Below are 25402 nucleotides of genomic sequence, written 5' to 3'. Positions count from 1 at the left end.
GAAAGCAACGCTGGTTAAATTTCCTGCTTTTTCTGTAGACTTCGTATTCATGTCGATATTGAGTAACAGTGGATGAAACTTTTATATCGCTGTTCCTAATGTTGAGCAGAAATAAAATTTAAGTGGGATAATTTTGATGTGATCATACAGTTTGTGTATCACCTTTCTTATGTAACTGTGGGTTTACCCATGCCAGTGTCATTCTGGCTGCTGAAGTGACTGCAAGGATATTAGATGTTTTGGTTGCAGTTTTCAGAAATGCTTTGGATTCTGAAAGGATCCCAGTGCATAGCAGATTTACAAAGTAACACTATTCAAAAAATGGTGGGAAACCAAAGGTCAGTTAGCCTGACGTCGGTCATTGGAAAATTGCTGGAGGCCATTATTAAGGAAGCTATGGCTGGATAAACCCTGTGTAATCAGGTGGATTCCATGTGATTTTGTGAAAAGAAATCCTATTTATCTCTTTTTGTAGAACTAAAAATATGGAAAGGAGTAGACCATTCAGCCCCTCAAGCCCACTGCACCCTTCTAGATTAGGGCTGGTCATCCTCTTCACTGTCTTGGAAACAGTAAGGACTGCAGATGCTGATGCTGGAAGCCAAAGTCAATAGATGTGAAGCTGGAAAAGCACAGCAGGTCAGACAGCATCCGAGGAGCAGAGAAGTCACCGTTTTGGGTTGAAACACTCTGTTAGGGCTGGGGAGGGGGAGGGCAGCCCAGAAATAAATAGAGGGAAGGGGTGGACCTGGGGGGAAAGGATAGGTGGGATGCAGGTAGGGGGTAATTGTAATTGGGCAGTGGGAAGGGTGGAGCAGATAGGTGAGGTGGACAGGTGAAGTCAGGCCAGAGAGGTGAGGAGGAGTAGGGGGGCTAGACATGGCTTGGGGTGGAGGGATTTTGAAGCTGGTGAAGTCAGTATTGTGGCATTGGGCATTCCCAATGCGAAATATCAGGTGTTGTTCTTCCAGTCTACATTTGGCCACCCTCTTGACAGTGGAGGAGGCCAAGGATGGGCATTTCACCAGGGGAGTGGGTGGGACAATTAAAATGGATGGCAACCGGAAGATCGGGTTGATTGGTGCATGTAGAGTGCAGGTGCTTTGTCAACCGGTACCTGAGTCTGCGTTTGGCCTCGCTGATATACAGGAGACCACATCGGGATACAGTAGATCAGGTTGGATGAAGTGCAGGTGAATCTCTGCCGGATCTGGAGGGAATGTTTGGGGCCTTGGAGAGGGGAGGTGTAGGGGCAGGTGTTGCACCTTTTGCTGGATGTGGTGGTGAAGTTGGAGTGTAGAGCTCAAGAGGGAGTTGCAGAAAGAATGGGTCCCTGCTGAAAGTGGATATGGGTGGCGAAGGAAGTATTTTTTGGTGGTGTGGTCTGATTATAGTCGGCAGAAATGATGCATCAGATTTGGAGGTTGTTGAAGTGGTGCGTGAGGACTAAGGGGACTGTATCCTTCTTGTTGTTGAGGGGAGGAGGTTTGCGGGCTGCACTGTAGGAAATGGAGGAGATGCTGTTGAGGACATCTTTGATTGCAGAAGAGGGGAAATTCCAGTCCCTAAAGTAGGAGGCTATCTGGGAAGACCTGGAGTAAAATGCCTTTTCCTGGGAGCAGATGATACCCCAGATATCCTTCCCCCTCCCCAGTCCTGGCGAAGGGTTTTGGCCTGAAATGTTGACTTTTCTGCGCCTCAGATGGTGTCTGACCTGCTGTGCTTTTCCAGCTTCACATCTATCAAAATGCACTCCAATGGTGTTTACTTGAGCTATCCCAATAGCCCTTGATGTCCTTAGTGTTTGGAAATGTATTAACTGTCTTGAGTGTCTTCAATGCCTGAACTTGCACAGCCTTCTGGCGTAGAAAGCTCCAAAGATGCACTGCTCTTTGAAGAAATTCGCCTCCATTTGCTAAATGGCTTGCTCCTGCTTATAAAGCAGTCTCTCCTTGTTCTAGATCCACCAGCCAGAGGAAACGTCCTTGCTGTATCTATCTTCTAACCATTTAAGAACTTTGAAAGTTTCAAGAGATCACCTCTCATTCTTTTAATCTCCAGAGAAATCAGGCCCTGCCTCCTTAATGTCTCCTCAAAGCCAAATCAACAGTCCTTTACCCTCAGGAAGGACAGAGGGAGAGGGACAAAAACAGTAGATGGTCCTGGATTCTGTCTCATCCAGTTCTGTCCAATGGAATTGGGATATCTTTATGCTGTACTCAGATAATCTTCTGTTAATGTCCACCATACAACTTACAGCCTTAATTGCTAGCTGTACTTGCCGTTAGCATTCATGAATTTACGAACAAGGACATCCAGATGTTATGACTCTGAGACAGACAGCCGAATCAAATCAATCTTCTTACCTCTATATTGGCAATGGGGTAAAATTGAACACTTCAAAGACTCTCAATTGACCACAGTGTTTCCTACCCAGACTTTTTGAATAACCAATCCCAGACTCTTGTGAATAATTAATTCAAGACTCTGGGTCTATGGCTTCAACAAAAGACTTAGTAATTTATCAATAGTACAGTAACATAAGTAGAGCAAAATTAAACACCAAAGTAATCTAATTGGTGTCTGTGATTTAAACCTTTGATTCCAGTCCCACACTCAAAATACAGACAGAAAAAGAGTTGAGGGATAATTAAAAGAAAATAACAAAAATTGGGCAGATTACTTTAAATGGTTTTTATTATGTGTTGTTCTGCAGGAGTGTAGATTGACACCTTCAGAAAGTCAACCAAGGAACAATCAGGGGCACCTTTTCAGCTCACCTAGGAAGTCAGTAATACCTGGTTTTTACTCTCTGAATTTCCAATAACTGATAATGGAGATTAGGCAGGGAGCTTTCGAATCTGCATGTTGTAGCATTGAAAGTCCAACTCCTCACAAAAGCACATTTCAAATCCCAGTTCATAACTCTTGCCCTATCTCTGTCAGATTCATTGTGTCTACTCATGAGGTTCCAGTCACCATTCAACATCTGCCATCTGCTTTAGCGTAAGTTTGACTTGCTAGAACCAATTCCCAGGTACTGACTGTTTTAATGTTAAGCATTTGCTATCTGGTTATGTGTACTGTTCTCCTCCATGTCAAAGCGTCTACAGAATCCCTTTGATCGCGTCAGTTTATAATTAACTTCAAGGCTTGGGCTCATCAACAAATAAACAATAGCCTTTTTTGTTCCTTTGACCTTTTTTAAAAAAACACCAGCCACTCTCCATAGTCTAAAGGCCCTTCTCAGTTCACAATTCTCAGTTCACAGCTCCAAATCAAATTGATAAAAGAATAACATAAAACTAATGAAAAATCTGTGAGGGTTCTAACACAGGTCTCTTTAGACATCCACAGTTTTTTTTCAAGTACTCTGCACCTCTTCTTACCAATAACCTCCCATTAATTCACAGTATATCCTATCTGCCATCTTGCTCATTCACTAATTCTGTCCAAATCCTCTTGAAGTTTATTTGCATCCTCCTCATAAATACCATTCTGCCCTATCTTTGGGCCATTTACAAGCTTACATTTGGTCCCTTTAGGAAAAATTCCATCTGGTCCCTACATCTAGAGCAATGAGAACAGACTGGCTGAAGCCTCAGAGTCATAGAGTGTAGACCATGGAAATAGACCCTTTAGTCCAATTCCTCCATATCAACCACCCTAAATAAACTTAGCCCCATTTGTCCGCATTTGGTCCTTATCCCTCTAAACCCTTCCTATTCAGTTATCCTGAGCCTCTGACACTTCAAGGATAATCTCTTCAGCCTCTCCTTTTGGCTCAAAACCATTCAACCCTGGTGACATGCTTGTAAATCTTGTCTGAACCCTTTCAAGTTTCACAACATCTTTCCTATAGCGTGGAGACCAGAATTAAATGTGGTATTCCAAAAGTGGCCTAACCAATGTCCTGTACAGCGCAACATAATCTCTCAATTTCTATACTCAGTGCACTGACCAAATACCACCTTCACTATCCTAACTACCTGCGACTGCTTTCAAGGAACTAAGAACCTGCACTCTAAGGTCTGTTTGTTCAGCAACACTCCCCAGGACCTTACCATCATGTGGATATGTCCTTGATCCTTGTTGTACTTCACTAACCAATTTTTTGAGAAAACTAAATGTGATGGGTAAATGGGAGCCTGTGAATGTTATGTACTTGGATTTCCAAACTGCATTTGGTAAGGTTTCATATCAAAGCTTGCGGCACAAAGTAGGAGTTCAAAGTGTAGGGGTAACGTATCAGTATGGATGATTCCTTTGCTGAAAGGAAGCAGAGTATAAGGATAAGTGGGTCACTTTTGGGTAGGCAAGCTATAATGAGTGGAGGACAACAGAGAATGCTGCTAAGTCTTCAATAATTTCTAAACTATATCTGTGGCTTGGATGAATGGACCAAATAAATTTGCTGATGAAAACAAGGTGGATAAAACAGTAAATTGTGAAGAAGAGGTAGCTTGTCTACAAATGGATATAGATTCTTGGTAGTCAACACATTTTTATTTTCCTTGTGGAATTTACTACCAATATAAGTGTTTATGCATAACCAACAAGAAGGAAAAAAAGAGTTGCAGTAGTAATTTAACAACCAATGTTGCTAATGTGCAGCAGCGTCATGACAGTCAAAGAGACGGAAGTGAAAGAGATAAGCAGAGAAGAGTTTTGAGTCTTCATAATTCTCATCCAGCTGAGGTCCATATGACAGTATGTCTAAATTCGTCAGGCTGTCTTCTGTACCAGTTGTTGATGGTGTATTAAGGGAAATGGAGGTGAGGCAAATGTGGATTTTCGGGAAACTTTCCATTCCTGTGTAGTCACAATCTGTCGGTAGGCACTCGGTCATCTCTGATATTCTGCTGCTTCTGTGCTTCTGATAAGGTCCAGACTGTGGAGATTGCCATCTTCTGCTGGCCCAGCCCACAGTTATTCCATTTGGAAGGCCCTTGCAGAGTGGCAGTGACTCCACTTTTCAACTTGTAGGCCCTGCAGTCGAGTGTCCTTGACCAACGAGACAGCATCTCTTGGAGAAAGGGAATTTAGGGGATAGCCAAAACATCTCGGAGATACTGTATGCTTGATGCAGTCAAGGCCAACTGGATTGTTCCCATTTGACCACTGTTGAAGCCTCCATCTCCCTGTCTAATCTGAGCCGCCTTCTAAATCTCCTTTCTGACTGTCTTATCACAGAAGTCAGTATGAAGAATAAATGCTTCATCCAATCTGTTCTTTTAGAGTCAGCAAGAAATTAGCTAATTGGAGTATACTATGGGTAGATGTGAATTTCTCCATTTTGGCAGAAAGAATAGAAAAGCGCTGTACTATTTAAATGAAACAAAACTACAGAACTCTATGCTACAGAGAATTCCAGGTTTCCTGAATCACAAAAGATTAAAATACAGGTGCACCAAGTGATTAGGAAGATAATGGGAACATCAGATCAATACCCACAGAAAATTGATAGGATGGGGGGTTGGGGGAGAATGGACTCTCTCATTCCAGGTGCCCCTTTCCCTCAAGAGCAATATGAGAATGATTTTCAACCAGGGGAGAAACCCCATGCAAGCCCCCAGAAGTCTCCTCTTGGGGTATTTCAATTGGTGGTCAGGCCCTCCAGCTCCATTCTGCCTGCCATCTCCAACCAGTTAAAAACATCCTCATGTTCTTACTCAAGACAATGTTGTGGCTCTTGCAGATCTCCATTGTCCATCCTGTGGCCTCCAAGGCACCAAAAAGGATGACCAGCCATAATCTAGAATGGTGCAGCGGGCTTGAAGGGCTGAATGGCCTACTCCTTTCTATATTTCTAGTTCTGCAAAAAGAAATAAACGTGATTTCTTTTCACAAAATCATGTGGAGTCCACCTGATTACATGATGAGTTTCAAATGTATCCAGCAATAGCTTTCTTAATAATGGCCTCCAGCAATTTGCCAGTGACAGATGTCAAGCAAACTGATCTTTTGGTTTCCCACCATCTGCCTCTTTCCATTGGTTTTTTGAATAGTATTACTTTGCAAATGTCCTATGCACAGGGATCCTTTTAGAATCCAGGGCATTTTGGAAGACCACAACCAAAGCATTTATTATCTTTCTCTAATGCCAAGTCCTGTTCGCTCGTTGTCCCTGTGCTGTATGACGTACATTGACTCCCAGTTAAGTGACACCTTGTTTGTAAATTTCTCATCCTTATTTTCAACCCATGCCATGGCATCACATCGACTTGTCCCTAATTTCCTCCAGCTCTACAATTTTCAGCAATTTGCACTCCTTCAAAACTTGCACATTTCTTACGTAAGCTGTTAGACCTGCCTTCAGCTGCTGAAGCCTTAAGTTTTGGAATTCCCTCTTTAAACCTTTCTCCTTTATAACACACCCAAAGCATACCACTTTGGTCAAGTCTCATATGGCTCAGTGTCAAATTGTTTCTGACCTCTGAAGCATCTTGGAAGATTTTACAATGTTAAAAGACAACATAAACAACAAGTTGGTGTTAATGATTTTGATTATAGAGATGCTGCATTCAGTGTCAGTCTACAGCAAGCTATTGTTGTACAATTCAATAGTTCAAAAAAAGTATTTTTTAAAAAAACATGTTTTGATTGTGTGCTTGTAACAGTTTGTATTGTTTCTTTCTATTCTTAGTACGTGGGTGACATTGGCAAAATTGAACATCTTGCCCACCCTGATTTACTCAAGGTGGTTGGTCTTATTAAGTCATAGCAACCATTAATAAATCAAGAAATTGAACTAGCTGCATTGTTCAATTACATAAAGATTGTCCTGGACCTGGACTCAATTTTTCTCCATCATTGCTCTTTATCTCTCGATGCCTTAAAGCTTCAATACTCTGTATATCTCAGTCTTTAACGCTGTGCGTTTCCATCACCATTTATTGTGATGGAGATGACTTGGGAGCTCTAGATTTTGACTGTTTTTTGTAGAAAAAGTGATTTCTGATTTTGCCCCTGCAGGGGCCTCTAGCTTTAACGTTGTGTCCCTTAGTTCTTTAAATTACTCCCTCCCCCAGAGGAAATGCATTTTGGTGACTGTAGTAACAAAACCTTCTAATACTTTCAGTGCTTTGATCGTTCTTCTATATCCAAGGCATTTTCTACCATCTGCTGCTACAACTAAAGCTAAGCATCCTGGTGGTGAGCACTCCATTAATAACATTGGACAATTCCAAAGTGCACTGGAGAAAAAGTTGTGTCTCTGAGCCAGTACATGATTTGAACGTGGAGCCTGGAAGTGATTGTTTTTTCTTAATATTACTGCTTTAATCTTTGGTTGTGACATCACAAGTAAGGGACTTATTCTTGAAGTAGCATTTTTTTTGAGGCAGTGTGTCGTTTAAATTATAAATGCTGCAACCAGAGTGCACTGACCCAATCTGGATCAGTTTGAGTTTCTCGAGTGAGTGTTTTTACGTGATAAATATTCCTTCGGACTTCTTTCTTGAGCTTTGTCTACCGAAAGTTACTTTGTATTGTCTATGTTTGAAAGGTTTCTTTAGGTAAAATTGCAGCTGCATCTTGTGAGTAGGATGAGATGTCTGCACTGATACATGTAATATTCTACTGCAGCTAGCATTTGGGAGTTTGTTTTGGTGTATTATCCATCCAAGTTGTAAAGCAAAAAAGTGGTTAGCTATTTCCCAGGTTCTAAGTTAGATCTTAGAGGTGGAAGATAAATTAGTTCAGAAATGATTTGAGACCCAAGTTTCAAGATTGAATATCTCAAAGAAAAGTCTTACATAGAAAAAAAAATGAAGTAAGCAAATTAATTAACAACAAAAATAATTGTATTGAGTTTTTTTAAAAGCACTTTAGAGTGCTTCATCAGATATGGTCCACTTCTATTTATCTCCTATTATATACTTCAGAAGAATTAATGTACATTAAAATCTGCCTGACTCATTTCATTAAATTGTCTTGCCGTCAACTGAAATCTAGTCAAACATCTCAGCCTTTAGTCGTAACAAACATCTCAGACTTTAATGTTGTAGTTCTGAGCCCCAAAAAAATTGTACACCCAAGTCCTGGTCTCACCAAAGACATTTTATCAACAAACATTGATGTCAAAAAAGGTGATCTTGCATCAATGTTGCTTTGCAAAAGTCAGACCAAAGCTACTTTAAACAAAAAGTTAACTAGCGTTTTGTACAGTTGCAGCATGACATCATGGATCCAGAACTCAATCCCTCAACCAATAAAACCTGACATACCGTGAGCCGCCTTAACAGCACTATCAACCTGGATGGCAACTTTCAGGGATCTATGTACATGGACACCAAGATCCCTCTGCACATCCACATTACCAAGAATCTTCCCATTGACCCAGTATTCTGCCTTCCTATTATTCTTCCCAAAGTGAATCACTTCATATTTATCTGCATTGAACTCCATTTGCCACCCTTCAGCCCAATTCTGCAGTTTATCCAAATCTCACTGCAACCTGCAACATTCTTCCACACTGTCCACCACTCCACCGATTTTAGTGTCATCTGCAAACTTACTAACCTGTCCACCTATGCCTGCATCCAAGTCGTTTATAAAAATGACAAACAGCAGTGGTCTCAAAACAGATCCTTGAGGCACAGCACTAGTAACCGGACTCCAGGCTGAATATTTTCTATCGACCACCACTCGTTGTCTTCTTGCAGAAAGCCAGTTTCTAACCCAAACTGCTAAATCTCCCTCAATCACATGCCTCCGTATTTTCTGCAATAGCCTGCCATGTGGAACCTTATCAAAGCCTTTACTGAAGTCCGTGTAAACCATGTCAACTGCCCTACCTTCATCCACATGCTTGGTCACCTTCTCAAAAAACTCAGAGGTTTGTGAGATACGACCTGCCCTTGACGAATCCATGCTGACTATCTCCAATCAAATTGTTGCTTGCTAGATGATTATAAATCCTATCTCTTATAATCCTTTCCAAAACTTTCCCTACAACAGATGTAAGGCTCACAGGTCTATAATTACCTGGGTCATCTTTAGTGCCCTTCTTGAACAAGGGCACAACATTTGCAATCCTCCAATCCTCTGGTACTAAACCTGTAGACAATGCGGACTCAAAGATCAAGGCCAAAGGCTCTGCCATCTCCTCCCTAGCTTCCCAGAGAATCTTTGGAAAAATCCCATCCGGCCCAAGGGATTTATCTACCTTCACACCTTCTAGAATTGATGACACCTCCTTCTTACAAACCTCAATCCTTTCAATTCTAGTAGCCCCGTAACTCAGTCTTCTCTACAATATTTTCCTGTTCCTCAGTGAAAATAGATGAGAAATAATGATTTAGCACCTCTCCGATCTCCACAGGGTCCACACACAACTTCCCACTTCTGTCTTTGACTGGCCCTATTCCTACCCTGGTCATCCTCCTATTCCTCACATACCTATAGAAAGCTTTAGGGTTCTCCTTTATTCTACCTGCTAATGTCTGCTCATGTCCCCTCCTTGCTCTTCTTAACCCTTTCTTTAAAGGGAGAGTGTGAAGGATGGAGAGCATGAAGGAGGGAGTGAGTAAACGAGAGGGAGCTATCCCTCTGTTCATTGTATTCCGACATTCTGTTTGTTGATGACACAAACTGTGTAATAATATGTTACTCACTATGCCTTTATCCAAGTCATTTGCCCCATTGCAGGAGGAATGTGAAAGCATTGGAAAAGGTGCAGAGGAGATTTACCAGGATGTTGCCTGGCCTGGAGCACAGGCCCTCTGAAGAAAGGCTGAGGGACTTGGGCCTGTTCTCATTGGAGAGAAGGAGGCTAAGAGGGGATTTAATAGAGACATACAAGATGATCAGAGGATTAGACAGGGTGGACAGTGAGAGTCTTTTTCCGAGGATGATGACTTCAGCTTGTACAAGAGGGCATAGCTACAAATTGAGGGGTGATAGATTTAAGACAGATGTCAGAGGCAGGTTCTTTATTCAGAGAGTGGTAAGGGCATGGAACGCCCTGCCTGCCAGTGTAGTTAACGCAGCCACATTAGGGGCATTTAAACAGTCCTTGGATAAGCATATGGATAATGATGGGATAGTGTAGGGGGAGGGGCTTAGGTTAGTTCACAGGTCGGCGCAACATCGAGGGCCAAAGGGCCTGTTCTGCGCTGTATTGTTCTATGTTCTATGTTCTATCTCTTTAGCTCTATTTAGAATAGGAGAAAATTTACTCATGGGTGAATTCTCCAGTCATATATGCTTATGTTCAAGCACAACACTGGTTGCAACCAGTCCATCCTCTTGTGCAATTTAGCATAACTGCGTTAGAAATAGGAAGTAGACAACCACAACAGTCACCTTGTGCAGAATGAAATAGGTGACTACCTGACCGTATTGGTTGAACAAGGAAAGATGGTTGGGATGTCAGAGAAAATTCCTTGCTCATCGAATACCTGTACTCTTATGAACTCATTAATTCTTGGCTAACAGGTTTTCAAACTGGGATTCTTGGACATGAAGGCTTCCATATTTGATTTATCTGTATGTAATAAATTAACATTGTGGATGCTACCAATTCCCTCAAGTTTGAAAACCACTGGTTTTAACCTACTGAAAGCGCTGCTGCCTCACAGGGACTCGGGTTCAACTCCACCCTCAGGCAATTGTCTTTGTGGAGTTTGCACATTCTGCCTGTATCTGTGATAATGGGAACTGCAGATGCTGGAGAATTCCAAGATAATAAAATGTGAGGCTGGATGAACACAGCAGGCCAAGCAGCTCCTGAGATGCTGCTTGGCCTGCTGTGTTCATCCAGCCTCACATTTTATTATCTGCCTGTATCTGTGTGGGTTTTGTCCAGGTGTTCAGGTTTCCTCTCACAGTCTAAAGATGTACAGGCTTGGTGGATCGGCCATGCTAAGTTGCCCACAGTGTCCAGGGATGTGCAGGTTTGGTATATTAACCACGAAAGTTGCAGGGTTACAGGGATAGGGAAAGTGGGTGGGTCTGGATGGGATGCTGTTCAGATTGTCAGAGTGGACTCAATAGGCTGAATGGCCACCTTCCACATTCTATCATCCCATCCTATAGAGAAAATAACATGGCAATCCAAACAAATGTAATTAAAAAAACTGATATATTGTGTATCCATTTGCTGGTTTACTCCAATATCACTAACTGAGAATGTCTTATCCTTAGTCAAGTTCAAAATGGCCTCATTGAGTTGCAGCTGTAAAATCTGCACTGTTGGCTAAGTATGCCTACAGACTTTTTGTTTTTAATCCCTCAGTAGATCAATCTATCATTTAATATCCTGTTTATTTATTTTACAGCTGATTCACTTACACTGACTGTTCCTGAGGTGGTGATTGGGCAGTTGAGGAATTCAGTCAACATTCCTTGTACCTACCATCCATCGCCTCTACATGTTGAAGTAGAAGTTACTTGGTATATTAATACATACACCATTATTATTCGACGACGTGAAAGTGGTAGTTATATTCCTCTTTCCAACAATCGGGGCAGAATCTATATCCAGCATGGTCCTGGATCTGGTGATGTGTCACTTATCCTGAAAAATCTGGCATATAGTGATCGAGGAACCTATACCTGTGAAGTAAAATGGCAAACTAAACAGGGATTAAATCAAACTGAAGAGACAGCTGATGTCAGTCTAATGGTACAAAGAGGTAAGTTTGTTCTTTGGATGTTGATTATGATTAACTACAACAAGGATCCCATTATCAAGAATCAGAATAATTGCTGAAACACTGTGATCTCGCATGCCAGAATTTGAGTTTATGGGGCCATCTTCTTTCTCAGTAGATACACTGCAATTCCCACTACATGTTTGAAATGAGTAATTTTAACATTTTGTAAAGCTGCATATTATGTAAGTTAAAGTTACCTGTATGCTAACCTCCTTGCTGGATGCTAAACAAATTTGTGATATGCCACCCATTCAGTTTGGGATAATATGTATTAAACTCAAAGGTAGACTGTCATATAATTTATACTTAAGTTAAATTTAGAAATAAAACAAACTAACAAGCGCATGAAGTGTAAATGTAATGGATTAATTACTGTTAGATTGCCTAAGGATGAAAAGATGAAGGTTTCATGGTTTTAGAATGTTTGGGCAAACTGCTAAGACAAGTTTTATTGTCTATATCTTGGAATCGTCACAGTACAAGTTCCACTCGAGCAGCGAGTTGAAGTTAAGTACTCTGTACATTCAAATAGAAATAATCATATTTGAAACATTCTTGGGCTTTATACATCTTTTTTAAATTATTGGGGAAGAAAGAAAACAAGATTCAAAAATGCAAAAGCCACAAATAACAAATGAATCAATACATTTGCAAGGTGAAGTATGACACAAATTTCACTGCAAGGTGAAAGAAGGCAACTGTGTATATTGAGGGGCTCTCATTGGAAAGTAGAACAATCCATTCCTGTGCTAGGGTCAAGCAGACTTTTGCAATTAGAGACATAATCCTTTGGTAATGATATAGCCACTGACACCAGGGGCTGCCCTTTCAGGGTGTAAACACTTAAGTAACCAAAGCCCTCTTTCCCCTTGCTTCACCTCAAGAAGGTGATGGAAGGTTGCCTTAATACAGCTGGCGGACTCTCCACATAGCAAGGGAATGTTTAAATGCTGACAAGATGCTGGCAGTCTGGTAAAAGATCCTTTAGTGTACAAATTAATTGGCTATCTACCTTGGGTCACCATGCCTGTCCTGATCCTTTTACAAGTGGCAGTGGGAACACATTGGGCTTCCCTCCCAAAGTCTTCCACCACCATTTTACCAACACTGACAGTCAACCTCAAAAGCTCTGAGGAAATCTTAGCCAATAAATAATTGAAACTAGAAAATGCTAGAGGTTAACAGCATTTAAGCAGATACAGTGAACAGAAGTGGGCACAGGGCAAGAACAGAAATAGAATCATAGAATCTCTACAGTGTGCAAGTCATTCAGCCCATTGAGCCCCTGTTGACTCTCTGAAGACCATCGCACCCAGATCCACCCCATCCTTGGAACCCTGCATTTCCAATGGCATTTCCACTTTGCCTGCCCATTCCTGGATGTAAGGGACTCAAATGTGGTCTACTTTAACCAGTTTGATCCCATCAGATTCAGATGTGTTTGCACTTTTGTTTAACATGGTTGTATTCTCTCAAAAAAGACTGAATAGCTACAAGTAAAGCTACAAGGTCAGCGACTAGCAGCAACCGGCTCTGTCTAATACAACTCAAAGTTCAGAACGGATTTTGCAGATGCGTCCCATCGGGATTCATTACAAGCCTTGGAGTGATATCTATTTGAGACAATAACTAACCTTGTCACTTGAGTATGTCACACAAAGTCATAAATTTTGTTCCAGTATATTGGTTCCAAATACAGTGCAAATAAAAAAGGCAGACCACAACAGCCGATCATTTAATGAACAAACGCAAATGTTTGTGACTTTTTTCTCTCTGCTTCATTTTCTCAGAGGGAGAGGATTATTACACTCCTAAGCTGCTTGCTAAAATAACAAGAGTTCAATGTCAGCGCATAAGTATTCATCCACTGGATATCACTAACTCAAATTCCTACACTCGTGTGTTAGAATTACTGGTAACTTCAAATATGCCATTATAGAGTTGTGTTTTAATGTTTTGGTATTTCTGAATTAGTCTTTACATATCTTTGTACTTTTGATGTTTTATTTCATATGAAGATAAAACTCTTCTCTAACTACTTCCCCAGCTTTACCTTCAACTAGACCTCCGGCTGCTCTGTCCCCTGTGGTTACTTCTGCATGTGGTAAGATTGTTATTCTTTATATTTCTGTAAGCCTATATATTGTGATTCTGTTTTTCAGAATTCGCTATTGCAGTTTCTTCCTTTCAGAAAAGACAGATTAATATTATTAACTGGAAGCGCAAATTAGGATGGAAAATGAAAATGAGAGAGAGTTCTACAGTGCGAGAGTTCGTTTGCTTTTACACTCTATGCTTCTTGATGTAAAATTAAAGATGTTAGTATGTGCAGTATTTTAATTCAGTAACGTTTGCATAACTAAATTGCCAGATGAACCAGTTAAAAGTTCATGTCTGTTGGGCAGAAGGACTAAATAAATCAACTGGAGTACACTTGCAAGATGAAAGAGTTTATTGAAATTACATGGGTGGGAAGAAACCTCTGGGGGTCAGAAGTTTCTTCAGTGAACAAAGGAAAGGCATAAACTTCTATGCATTATGTTTTCAGCCCGTCTTTTGCAATTACATAGCAATCATATTATTAGGTAATTATACATTCATCCAATCAAATTAATCATGTGACTGTATAGTCAATGATAGGCAGAGTTATGGACAGCCCTTAGTTTTCCATGATCTCATGATATTTACCACACACTCTTATCTCTATCCTTGGGTCTTCTCAACGCATACTGTATTTAACCACATTCTGACTTCTGCACGTGTAATTCAATCCTCCCTGCTAGTAATGTGGGGTCCTTTCTTACTGTCTCGTGCTGTGTTGTCCGTAGGAATTATAATAGAATCCCTGTAACGCTTGTATTTTTTTTAGGTGGTTATATGTATAATCTTTCACTAATTCAAAGTCTATAACTGTGATTATGTGGGAATCTTAACCAAAGTAAATTGTTTTTTGATGAATCTCAGATTTTACATCACTTAGGTATGGAATTGCTTTATCAGCATGCTCCATGGTGTCCTTGTCCAGATGTCTGTATAAACAACTGCAGCTGTGTTTTTGCAACAGGACCGTTTGTGTGCTAACTTTATCTTGTTACCTCGGACATATTCTGTGTACAAAGCTACAATTGTCCTAACTTTTGATTTGCTTTAATGTTACACTATTCTAAGTCAACTGAGAACCACTTTCGGCATTTTGTACTGCTTTCAGCCACGGGCAGCCCCAACACTGATCCAAAATCCCTGGGTAGTGAATCTGAAAATCATCATGTCAAGTCAACGAAAATCTGATTGCCAATACAATAAATGCAGCAATTGGTACCTTGAGGTACAAGACCATAAGACATAGACACAGATGTAGGCTTTTCAGTCCATCGAGTTTGCTCTGCCCTTCAATGAGATAACGGCTGATCTGATAATCCTCAACTCCACTTTTCTACATTTTCCCTGTATTACTTTATTCCCTTACTGATTAAAAATTTGTCCATCTCAATCTTGATTTTGCTTTGCAATCTAGCCTTGACAGCTCGCTGTGGCATAGAAATCCACGATTCACAACCTCGGTGGGTTTCACCAGCTGTCCTAGCATTTGTCCACAAATCAGTCATAAATTTTAAATTTGGGATCGTATAATGTCTATCTGAGATATTAAGGACTAAAGGATGTGGGTTGATCTATTAAGTTGTAGAGCAGTCACACTTTCTCTTGTGGAGCTGATCGTTCAGGGATGTAGTCTTAGCTGGCTGCCCCAGCATTTCTTCTTAGTTGCCCTCTTGAATAGGTACACTTACAGTGCTGTTTGAGAAGTTGTTCCAGGATCTTACCCCAGAGATATTGAAGCAAAGGCAATATGTTTCCAAGTCAGGATGGTGAGTGGCTTGAAAGAGAACTTTCAGGTGGATGATGTTCCCATGTATTTACTACCCTTGTCTTTCTCAATCTGTTGTTTCCAAAATGTAGATTATGATCGACTGGTCGATCTCAGAAACTATGACAGTTGTTTTCACTACCTTCCCATGTCCCTTTGCACACGTCAATTGTCATGATGCTGCATGACATCCACTTATTATCTTACAAATGTGATCCATTCTTTTTGCATCATTGTTTTGCTTGAAGAATTGATATATTTCAGTGACAGTCACTTGGGTGACTGATGGGCAGCAGGGGGCAGTAATCACCCACTAATTGAGAGTTCAAATTGAAATTATTTCCTTTCTCTGGGAGAGAAATGTGTGAAAGGAACTTTGTTAGCATTTTTGCCAATTCCAAAATTTAAAGTGTGTGTTTGTAGTTTCATTCCTGATAATTTTTGATTTTTAGAGATAAAGGAAAAGGTAACATTTAGTCTACGTTCTCTGTTTCTTTTCATGACTCAAGGTTTTAGGGAAAATAGGATAGCTAGAGACAAACCTGAGGAATCTACGGCTGGGGGACCCAAACAAGCAATCAGAGTGTGACCTTTCAAGATAACAACTGGAAACCCTATCCGCTTACGGAGGGTGGGGGTGTTTTGGAATTGTAAGGCGAATTATGATAAATCAGTCGTAAGTTTTCAACAAATCGATAAGAAATATTTTAGGAACTGATGTGTGAAACCAATATATTTTAGTACTAGAACCGGGCTACTCAACCTATCATGTCAATGAGGATTCTCTGCAAGAACAGCTCAGTTAGTCTTGCTGCTGTGCCCATTCCCTGTAGACCTGCAGTGTGATTTTTCTTCACTTGCGTATCTTAATCTTTTTGTCTTGCTTGGACCTTCTTGGGGAATGCTGCTGTGACATACTTACACTATCTGAGTAATTGAAGTTGACTGGGCCCTTGGAAACAAGTAGTAACTTTGTGGGTGACTTCTCATGGCTTTACAGTTGAAAGCAGTTGGCAACATTTTGAATGCTCCAGAGGCAAGGATCCAGAAGGCTATGTGCACTGTGACCAGCAGCAGAGTGATGTCACAAATTATAAGGTGAAACAATAATGATGAATGATGAACCTCGTCCATCTAAAAATAGACTAAAAATCTACAACTTCCATATGGAATGGGCAAATTAATTTCTGTTCACAATTTTATAAAAAAGGGTGTGCCTTATATGTCACCAACTTATATTGATAAGTAAAAATGAGAATTTTAGAATGACAACACAGAAAGATGCCCAGTAGAGTCAAGGATAGTTTTTCCTGGAACAGCATGCTTTGGACAAAGAAAGTTGACAAGCTGAAAGCCATTTTTGAAAGCCCACAGTCACTTTTTTTCGCCGTAAACCAGCAGCAAAAGGTAAGCCTGCATGGTACATTATTTTGCATATACCATTTTCTGGCAAAACACTGGAAAATAGATGGTGAAGTAATGACTGCGGCCACTGACTCTTTCTTCAAAGATTTTAAAAACGAAGCAAGAAAAATGACAGCCCAGAGCATGTCACTTGGTGCTTCAAGTGGTATAATGAGTGGAATATTTGTCCAAGGATGTCTTACAGTAATTATGGTAGGACTATGAATGCTTTTCACTGCTCTTTGCTGAGTCCATTGACATGATCGGCACACCCCAGCTGATTTTGTTTTTGTGCGCTTGTGTTTAAGCACGTAATGAGTAAAGAGGATCTTCCCTCCTTTTTGCCCCTTAAGGAGAAAACAAGGCGTAAGGATATCCACTACAAATTCACAGAATGTTTTTAAGAAATATTCTGAACAAGAAACTATTTTCCATCACAACCGATGGTGCATTAGCTGTACTTATCCAAATGCACATTTTGCATTTTGTGTAAATGATCTCAATCTCCCCCCTTTTTTTTTATAAAATATCACTATAGAGTCTACCAGTAAGCACTGTCAAATAGTTATAAACTTCTATCTTTTCATAAACGTTGTTCTTAAGATGCCTGCGATGAACTAATTACAATGTAAAATGACATTGAGTTGTAAGTCAAATGAGCAGACAGCAATTTCTGGGGTCTCGTAAATGGAGAAAAGTACCAACTATCATTCTACGCTCTTAAAGTAAAAGCTTTCTTTGCAGATTGCTAATGTGGTGCCACTATTTAAGAAAAGTGGTGAAGAAAAGCCAGGGAACTATAGACCAGTGAGGCTGACATCAATGGTGAGCGAGTTGTTGGAGGGAGTCCTGAGGGACAGGGTTTACATGTATTTGGAAAGGCAAGGACTGGTTAGGGATAGTCAACATGGTTTTGTGTGTGTTTCACTAACTTGATTTTGCTATTTCTTAAAAAAACTCAAAGGATTGATGAACACAGAGTGGTGGACATGATTTATATGGACTTCGACAAGGTTCCTCATGGTTGACTGCTTAGTAAGGTTAGTTCTCATGGAATACAGGGAGAACTAGTCATTTAGATACAGATTTGGATGGAAAATAGAGGACAGAGGGTGACAGTGGAGGATTGCTTTTCTGGCTGGAGACTGACTGGTGGTTTGCTGCAAGGCTCTGTGCTGGGTCCACTGCTTGTTGACATTTATGTAAATGACTTGGATGTGACAATAGAGGGTATGGTTAGTAAGTTTGCAGATGACACCAAATTGGAGATGTAGTGGACAGTGAAGAAGGTTGCTTCAGTACAATGAGATCTTGATCAGATGGGCCAATGGGCTGAGGAGTGGCAGATGGAGTTTAATTGAGATGCTACATTTTGGAAAGTCAAATCAGGTCAGGACTTATACATTTAATGGGAAGGTCCTGGGGAGTGTTGCCGAACAAAGAGACCTTGAAGTGCAGGTGCATAGTTCTTCGAAAGTAAAGTCACAGGTAGATGGTATAGTGAAGAAGGCATTTGGTATGCTTGCCTTTATTGGTCAGTGCATTGAGTGTAGGAGTTGGGAGATCATGTTGCCGCTGTACGGGACATTGGCTACTGGTTCTTGGAAGACTGCATGCACTTCTTGTCTCCCTGCTATAGGAAGGATGTTGTGAAACTTGAAAGGTTTACAAGGATTTTGCCAGGGTTGGCGGGTTTGAGCTATAGGGAGAGGCTGAATAGACTGGGGATATTTGCCCTGGAGTGTCGGAGGCTGAGGGCTGACCTTATTAGAAGTGTATAAAATCATGAGGGGTATGGATAGGGTGAATAGACAAAATCTTTTTCCATGGGTGGCGAAGTCCAAAACTAGAGGACATGGATTTAAACTGAGAGGGAAAGATTTAAAAGGGACCTAAGGGGAAACTTTTTCATGTAGAGAGTGGCGTGTGTGCAGAATGAGCTGCCAGAGGCGGTGGTGGAGACTGGTACAATTACAGCATTTAAAAAGCATCTGGATGGGTACATGAATAGGAAGGGTTTAGAGGGATGTGGGCCAAATGATGGCAAATCGGACTAGATTAATTTAGGCCATCTCGTTGGTATGGACATGTTAGACCGAAGGGTCTGTTTCCATGCTGTACACCTCTGTGATTCTATGACTGCACATGCCTGTGTGATCCCAGATGAAGGTAATTAGGTTCAGTATTGCACTCTGTGCACAGTTACCCACTAGATGGACTGCATGTGACTAGCTGTCTCAAATAACAGTCCAGACTTCAAGACATGAGCAGATAATATGTAACTACAGGTGTCAGATTGAGACTTTGTGACTACTGTACAAAATGATTAATTGCAGTGTATGCCAGTCCCACCAGAACATCTCTGATTTGTTTTCCTTCAACATTGGAAACTTTTATCAAACATGCTCCAGGATCAGATTGTGTAACCCTTCAAGTTGAAACTGATGGATGGAAATTCTGATCCTTTGAATATACAACTATTCTCTTCCACAATTTCTGACCCCACTCTTCCATTTTGTCAGACTTGGCAGTATCACTGGCTGACAGGATTATATTTATTTGAGCCCAAAGCAAGAGAATTGATATCAATCGGAGCTGGTTTTCTGGTCTCATCTGAATAACTATTGACTGGCCGCTTCGCTGACAGTAGCCCAGTGTTAAGTCTGGAAGGTTTTGAAGTGGCAGTGAGGGTGGAAGAATATTGCAACTTGCAATGAGTTGGAAGAGCACACAGGCATCTCCTGGTTCCTCAGAAAAATGCTTCTTGCATATTCAAGGGACTGACCTGGTCAAATGTTAAAGTGAAATGGACCATACAAATTTGACAGTGGCTCCATTTGAAAAGAAATGTAAAGACTAATTTCTAGTATAGAGTGTAATACAAATGTCCTATTCTTTTAGCACATATAAAACACTACCATAAAAAAAGCCCCAAGATTTTTGCTGCAACTTTTGGTGGCTACTGTACAAAAGATGCTATAAAACCTGGTCAAAGGTCTTTAAAAATCTACATCTGCGTATCTAGCTGTATATTTTATACGTACAGCATTATTTTTTAAAAAAGCAGTAATAACAAAATAAATGCTTCGTTGTAAGAAGGACCTTCACAGTATTTGTGACAACATTGTTTTGAAACAGCATGTTCGTCAGTTAGAAACATTGAGAAATTATTTTCTTGAAGTTTTGCTGACAGGAAGTTAACTGCCACCAGAGTGCAGCATGAAAAACAATCCCTATTTGCTTGGCCACAAAAATTTCTTGTTGCATGTTCTCCGAAATATCAAAGCTGTCTCTTGGTCAACTCTGAAAATTCTTTCAACAATACCACTGACAAGGCCAGCTTTGTTGCTACTCCACTCACATAGGGTGGCACGGTGGCTCAGTGGTTAGCACTGCAGCCTCACAGCACCAGGGACCCGGGTTCGATTCCAGCCTCAGGTGACTGTCTGTGTGGAGTTTGCACATTCCATGTCTGCATGGGTTTCCTCCGGGTGCTCTGGTTTCCTCCCACAGTCCAAAGATGTGCAGGCTAGGTGGATTGGCCATGCTAAATTGCCCATAGTGTTCAGCGTGGGTTATAGGGGGATGGGTCTGGGTGGGATGCTTCAAGGGGCGGTGTGGCCTTGTTGGGCTGAGGGGCCTGTTTCCACACTGTAGGGAATCTAATCTAATTGCCCTTGACAAGTTGATGGTAACTGCTGAAGCCAATGTTGTGTAACTCACAACTGCATTTTAAAAAATCTTTAGATATGCAATTTCAAAATGTTTTTTTCCTTTGTTATCTTTTTCTGTATGTTCGGTTATTATTTGTTTTCATTAATCTTAATTATCTCTCAATTTAATCGCTCAAAATCTCTCATCATCAAAATCATATGGTATCTATTACATTAAGTAATTGTCTCTGACAGAAATAACCTGTAACACTGATTATGGATACAATTCATTGTGTCTTAAATCTAGACATGGAGAGGCTTATTGCACAGTAGCATAGAACATAGAACAGTACAGCACAGTACAGGCACTTTGGCTCACCATGTTGTGCTGAACTTTCACCCTAATCCTCAGGTCTATCTAACCTCCACCCCTACCTTATACTACCATCCATATGCCTATCTGATAGCTGCATAAATGCCCCTAATGAGGTGACTCCACTACCCTGTTTGACAATGCATTCCATGCCCCTACAACCCTCTGATGTCTCCCCTGTATCTATCTCCACTCACTTTAAAACTATGCCCCCTTGTAATAGCTACCTCCACCCTAGGAAAAAGTCTCTGGCTGTCCACTGTATGTATACCTCTGGTCATGTTGTACACCTCTATCAAGCCACCTCTCATCCTTTGTCATTCTAAAGAGAAAAGCCCTAGCTCTCTCAACCTGTCTTCGTAAGGCCTTCCCTCCATTCCAGGCAACATCCTAGTAAATCTCCTCTGTACCTTTTCCAATGCTTCCACATCTTTCCTGTAATGAGGTGACCAGAACTGGACACAATACTCCAGATGTGTCCGAACCAGGCTTTTGTATAGCTGGAACATAACTTCGTGGCTCCTGAACTCAATCCCTCTATTAATGAAAGCTAACATACCATATGCCTTCTTTATAACTCTATCCACCTGGCTGGCAGCTTTCAGGGAACTGTGGACATGAAACCCAAGATCTCTCTGCTCCTCCACACTGCCAAGAATCTTTCCGTTAACCCTGTATTCTGCTTTCAAGTTTGTCCTTCCAAAATGAATCACCTCACACTTTTCAGGGTTAAACTCCATCTGCCACTTCACAGCCCAGCTCTGCATCGTATCAATGTTCCTTTGTAACTGAGAACAGCCCTTTGCACTGTCCACAATGTGACCCACCTTCGTATCATCCGCAAGTTTACTAATCCACCCTTCCACTCCTTCATCCAAATCATTTACAAAAATCACAAATAGAAGAGGACTCAGGACAGATCCTTGTGGTACACCACTCATAACTGAGCACTATGTTGAATATTTTCTGTCCACTACAACCCTTTGTCTTCTAAGCGTCAGCCAATTCTGTATCCAATCTGTTGGATTTCCCCCTATCCCATGCCTCCTTACCTTCTGCATGAGCCTACCATCGGGAGCCTTATCAAATGCTTTAGTTAAATCCATGTACACCACATACACTGCTCTACCTTCATCCACGTGTTTGGTCACTTCTTCAAAGAATTCATTTAGGTTTGTGAGGCATTGAGCATACGCAGTATGCATTCCTTAAACAATCTCCACATTTCAATCGTGCTCTTCCCTGACAGCATCTGTTCCCATTTTGTGTTACCCAGTCTTGCCTAACAGACTTGTAATTACCCTTCTCCCAATTATAAACCTTACTGTGTTGTATGTACGTATCCTTTCCCATGATTATTGTAGAAGTAACAGAGTTATGATCACTAGCCAAAATGTTCTCCTACTAACAAGTCTAATACTTAGTCCGGTTCATTGCTAAGCACCAAATCCAAAAAGACCTCTACTTCCAACTTATTTCTTCTATAGTCACCTGATTTTAGCATCTGTCATTCGTCTGATGTTCGTAGTTTATTGATATTACTTGCCTCTTAAGTCCTGCATTACTGAAACTCAACTCAAAGCAGCGGCGGTTGTTATTCAATTTTTTTTTGAGGCTCCCCAACTCCAGTCTTCATTTACATTGTAGAGACCAGCTTCAGACCTAAGGAATGTGTTTTAAGTTTCAAAATAAAACATTTAAACCTGTTCAATTTTTTGTTATCCTCACCCACACCAGTCCTGTCAACACCATGACCAGAAGTGCTTAATTATTTGTTCTTGCTTCTGAGCACTGCTGACCAGCTCAGCATTGTTCCCTATCTTTAATTGCTGTTGAGAAGATGATGATGAACTGTCTTACTGAACTGCTGCAGTCAATGTGAACTAGTCACACCCATTGTCTTATCAAGAGGCAGTTCCAAGATTTTGATGGTGAACATGGGGCAGGAGTAGGTCATTCAGCTACTGTAGCCTACTGCAGATATTTAATCAGATTTTAACTAATCTGGTTGTAGCCACAGTATTTATATGGCTGCTCTAGTTCAGGTTTTGGTCAATGGTAATCCCAGGATGTTGCTAATGGAAGACTCAGAAGTGCTAATGACTTTGAATATCCAACGGAGTTGGTTAAGTTCTGTTTTTTTGGGAGTTAATCATTGATCCAACTGCCAAGGTTTTCTCATGCCCTCTTATAGCTCTCCTAAGCTTCAAAGCGATGGATCTGAAAGTGAGAGAATACAGTACAAACTGAACTGCGGTCAACAGCAATAGACATGTTTTGTGACTTCTTCCTTAAAGAATACATAGGAAAGCCAGCTCAGCTCTGGTTTGTGTGTGCCAATAGAAGAGAGTATGCTAGTAAACTGAGGCGTTCCTGTGTACCAGTGGAATGAGGTGGTACTTTGTACTCGGCTGGGTTAAGTGCTAATGTACTGTGAAAGTCACAGCCCGAAACGTCAGCTTTTGTGCTCCTGAGATGCTGCTTGGCCTGCCGTGTTCGTCCAGCCTCACATTTTATTATCTTCAAAGAACCACTCACTTGTCCCTCCTTCAGTGCAAGTAACGGGCATTGTAAGTCGCCTTCAGAAATAAACAGGACAAAAGAATTTCAAATAACCTGTCATATCAGAAATCCCAATACTGACTGCTTAACTATAAATATTCCACTACCTCCTTTCCGCCACTTGTAGAGACTGATCCATATTTTTTTTTTGTACTTCACCTTTCTAATATGTGTGTATCTGTGTCTCATTATTATTTCTTCTCTCTTTTAGTACTAAAGTCATTATTTTTTAACTTGAGCTTGGTTAAATTGGCTCCTTTTAAACAATTTTATTTGGTCTGGGTGAAAGGTATCCACTAGGGAAGTGATCCTTTTGAAAATTAACCGTTGTAATCACCTGAAGGTGCATGTGAATAGAGAGAAGGGGAGCTAGCTTACCCTTCCTCACATGGGAGCTTGGCAATTTGGAGTATCCTACCTGGAACAATGATAAGGTTTGGGAATCTTGCCTAAGGTCTGTTGTACAAATGGTAATGATATCAAAATTGATTCCATAATGCTTTTCATTAGGAAAGCACTGTGCATGTGGTTTAGTCGTCATAAAATATAGCACATAAAACTCTAGTTACATCCAATGCTGCCAGGAAATCTCTGTTTAACAAGGGAATATTTGCATTTTTATTTAGAGAGTATGTAAGTATAAATTTTAACATTGTTCTTTATGAACTGAATTTAAGTCTTCTGGGCAGCTGGTTTATTTCCGGAAGCTTTTTTTTGATGTACCAGTGATTTAATGACAAGGTTTACCCCTATGGATTGAAAATTAGTTTTAAGTTATTATCGTTACTGTAGATGAATCTGACACTAGTGTCAACGTTTTGGTCTATCTTTGCACCATTTGTTTGCCTCACCAACTACAATTGAATACAGTTTTTAAGTTATGGTTTGTCTAGATCAGAAAGCACCTTTGATAAAAGAACCACAGAACCTACGTGTCTCAAGTTGTCAAGTATAGTCAGACTATTAGAGTCTGAAACTCCAGTAAAACAGAGTCATGCATTATGGGATGACCCCACCCTTCAGCAGAGACCCCGAACTAAGGCACGCATACTCTGTGCTAGTGACCAGTAGTGATTAGGTCAGCCATCCACTGTGCAAAATGGCAGATCCATCTCTGTCAGTTAACCAGCCACCAATACCATGCTGACTCCCCTGTGAATGGCTGGAATCTTTGCCCTTATCCTCATCTGCCCCAGGCACAAACAGAAGACCTGCTCCTTACAAAGCAGCCTCACAGCTCCAGAAAAATTGCAGTCTAAGGATACCAAGCTTTCTTCTTTGGTTTCCTTGGTCATTTCCTGCTGCAGCTGCCCATCATCATCCTGTTCGTCTTGTAGACTTGGAGTAAAAACTATTGTAAACAAAGACCCAGGATTGAGAGTCAGGCCAAGCCCTGTTGTGCAGGATTTCTACTCCATGTCCATAATGGCTGGGGGCAGCTATTATCAGTTTTGCCTGATGTTTTCGGACTGAATAGATTTACTTACCAGCAGCAGAAATTCGCAACCAGCTGTTGAAGTCAGCTCTAATAGCTAAGTGTCTTGAATAAGGTCCTGAAAAAGACAGTCAGAGAAACCATAACTTGATCTTCTGAAAGATATTTCTTTGCAGACTTTATTGCATATTTTAAATTTAGTAAGCATCCGCTTCCTTTTTTCTAATATTTGCATTTTCTTTATAACTCAGTCCAAATTATCATTAACTCACTCGTCGGAAATATTTGAAATATAGACTTTGAAATATAGTTTTGCCTTTTGAAAAGTTGAATGCAACCTTAAGACAATTCTTTGCACAATTAGCTGCAACTGTATCTATGCATATACGAAAGGCCAGTGTAATAACACTAGAAGCAAAAAGGGTTATCCAGGAATATTAGCTGTATTGG

The 25402-nt window shown here is 40.7% G+C and overlaps 1 protein-coding gene across 2 annotated transcripts in view; it reads left to right on the top strand.

Annotated features, from left to right (window-relative positions):
• The window catches only part of LOC125458843 (V-set and immunoglobulin domain-containing protein 4-like), a 43087-nt gene that overhangs the window by 8522 nt on the left and 9163 nt on the right, over window positions 1–25402 (top strand). For both annotated transcript variants that reach the window (XM_048544592.2, XM_048544590.2), the window contains 2 exons: window positions 11283–11639; window positions 13708–13764. In XM_048544592.2, the coding sequence (XP_048400549.1) occupies window positions 11283–11639; window positions 13708–13764 (414 nt within the window). The remainder of the gene's footprint in view (window positions 1–11282; window positions 11640–13707; window positions 13765–25402) is intronic.

This window comes from Stegostoma tigrinum, chromosome 15, assembly GCF_030684315.1.
Source record: "Stegostoma tigrinum isolate sSteTig4 chromosome 15, sSteTig4.hap1, whole genome shotgun sequence".
Taxonomy (NCBI): Eukaryota; Metazoa; Chordata; class Chondrichthyes; order Orectolobiformes; family Stegostomatidae; genus Stegostoma; species Stegostoma tigrinum.
The sequence above is the reverse complement of the archived record's forward strand: the minus strand, read 5'-3'. Positions and strand labels throughout refer to the sequence as shown.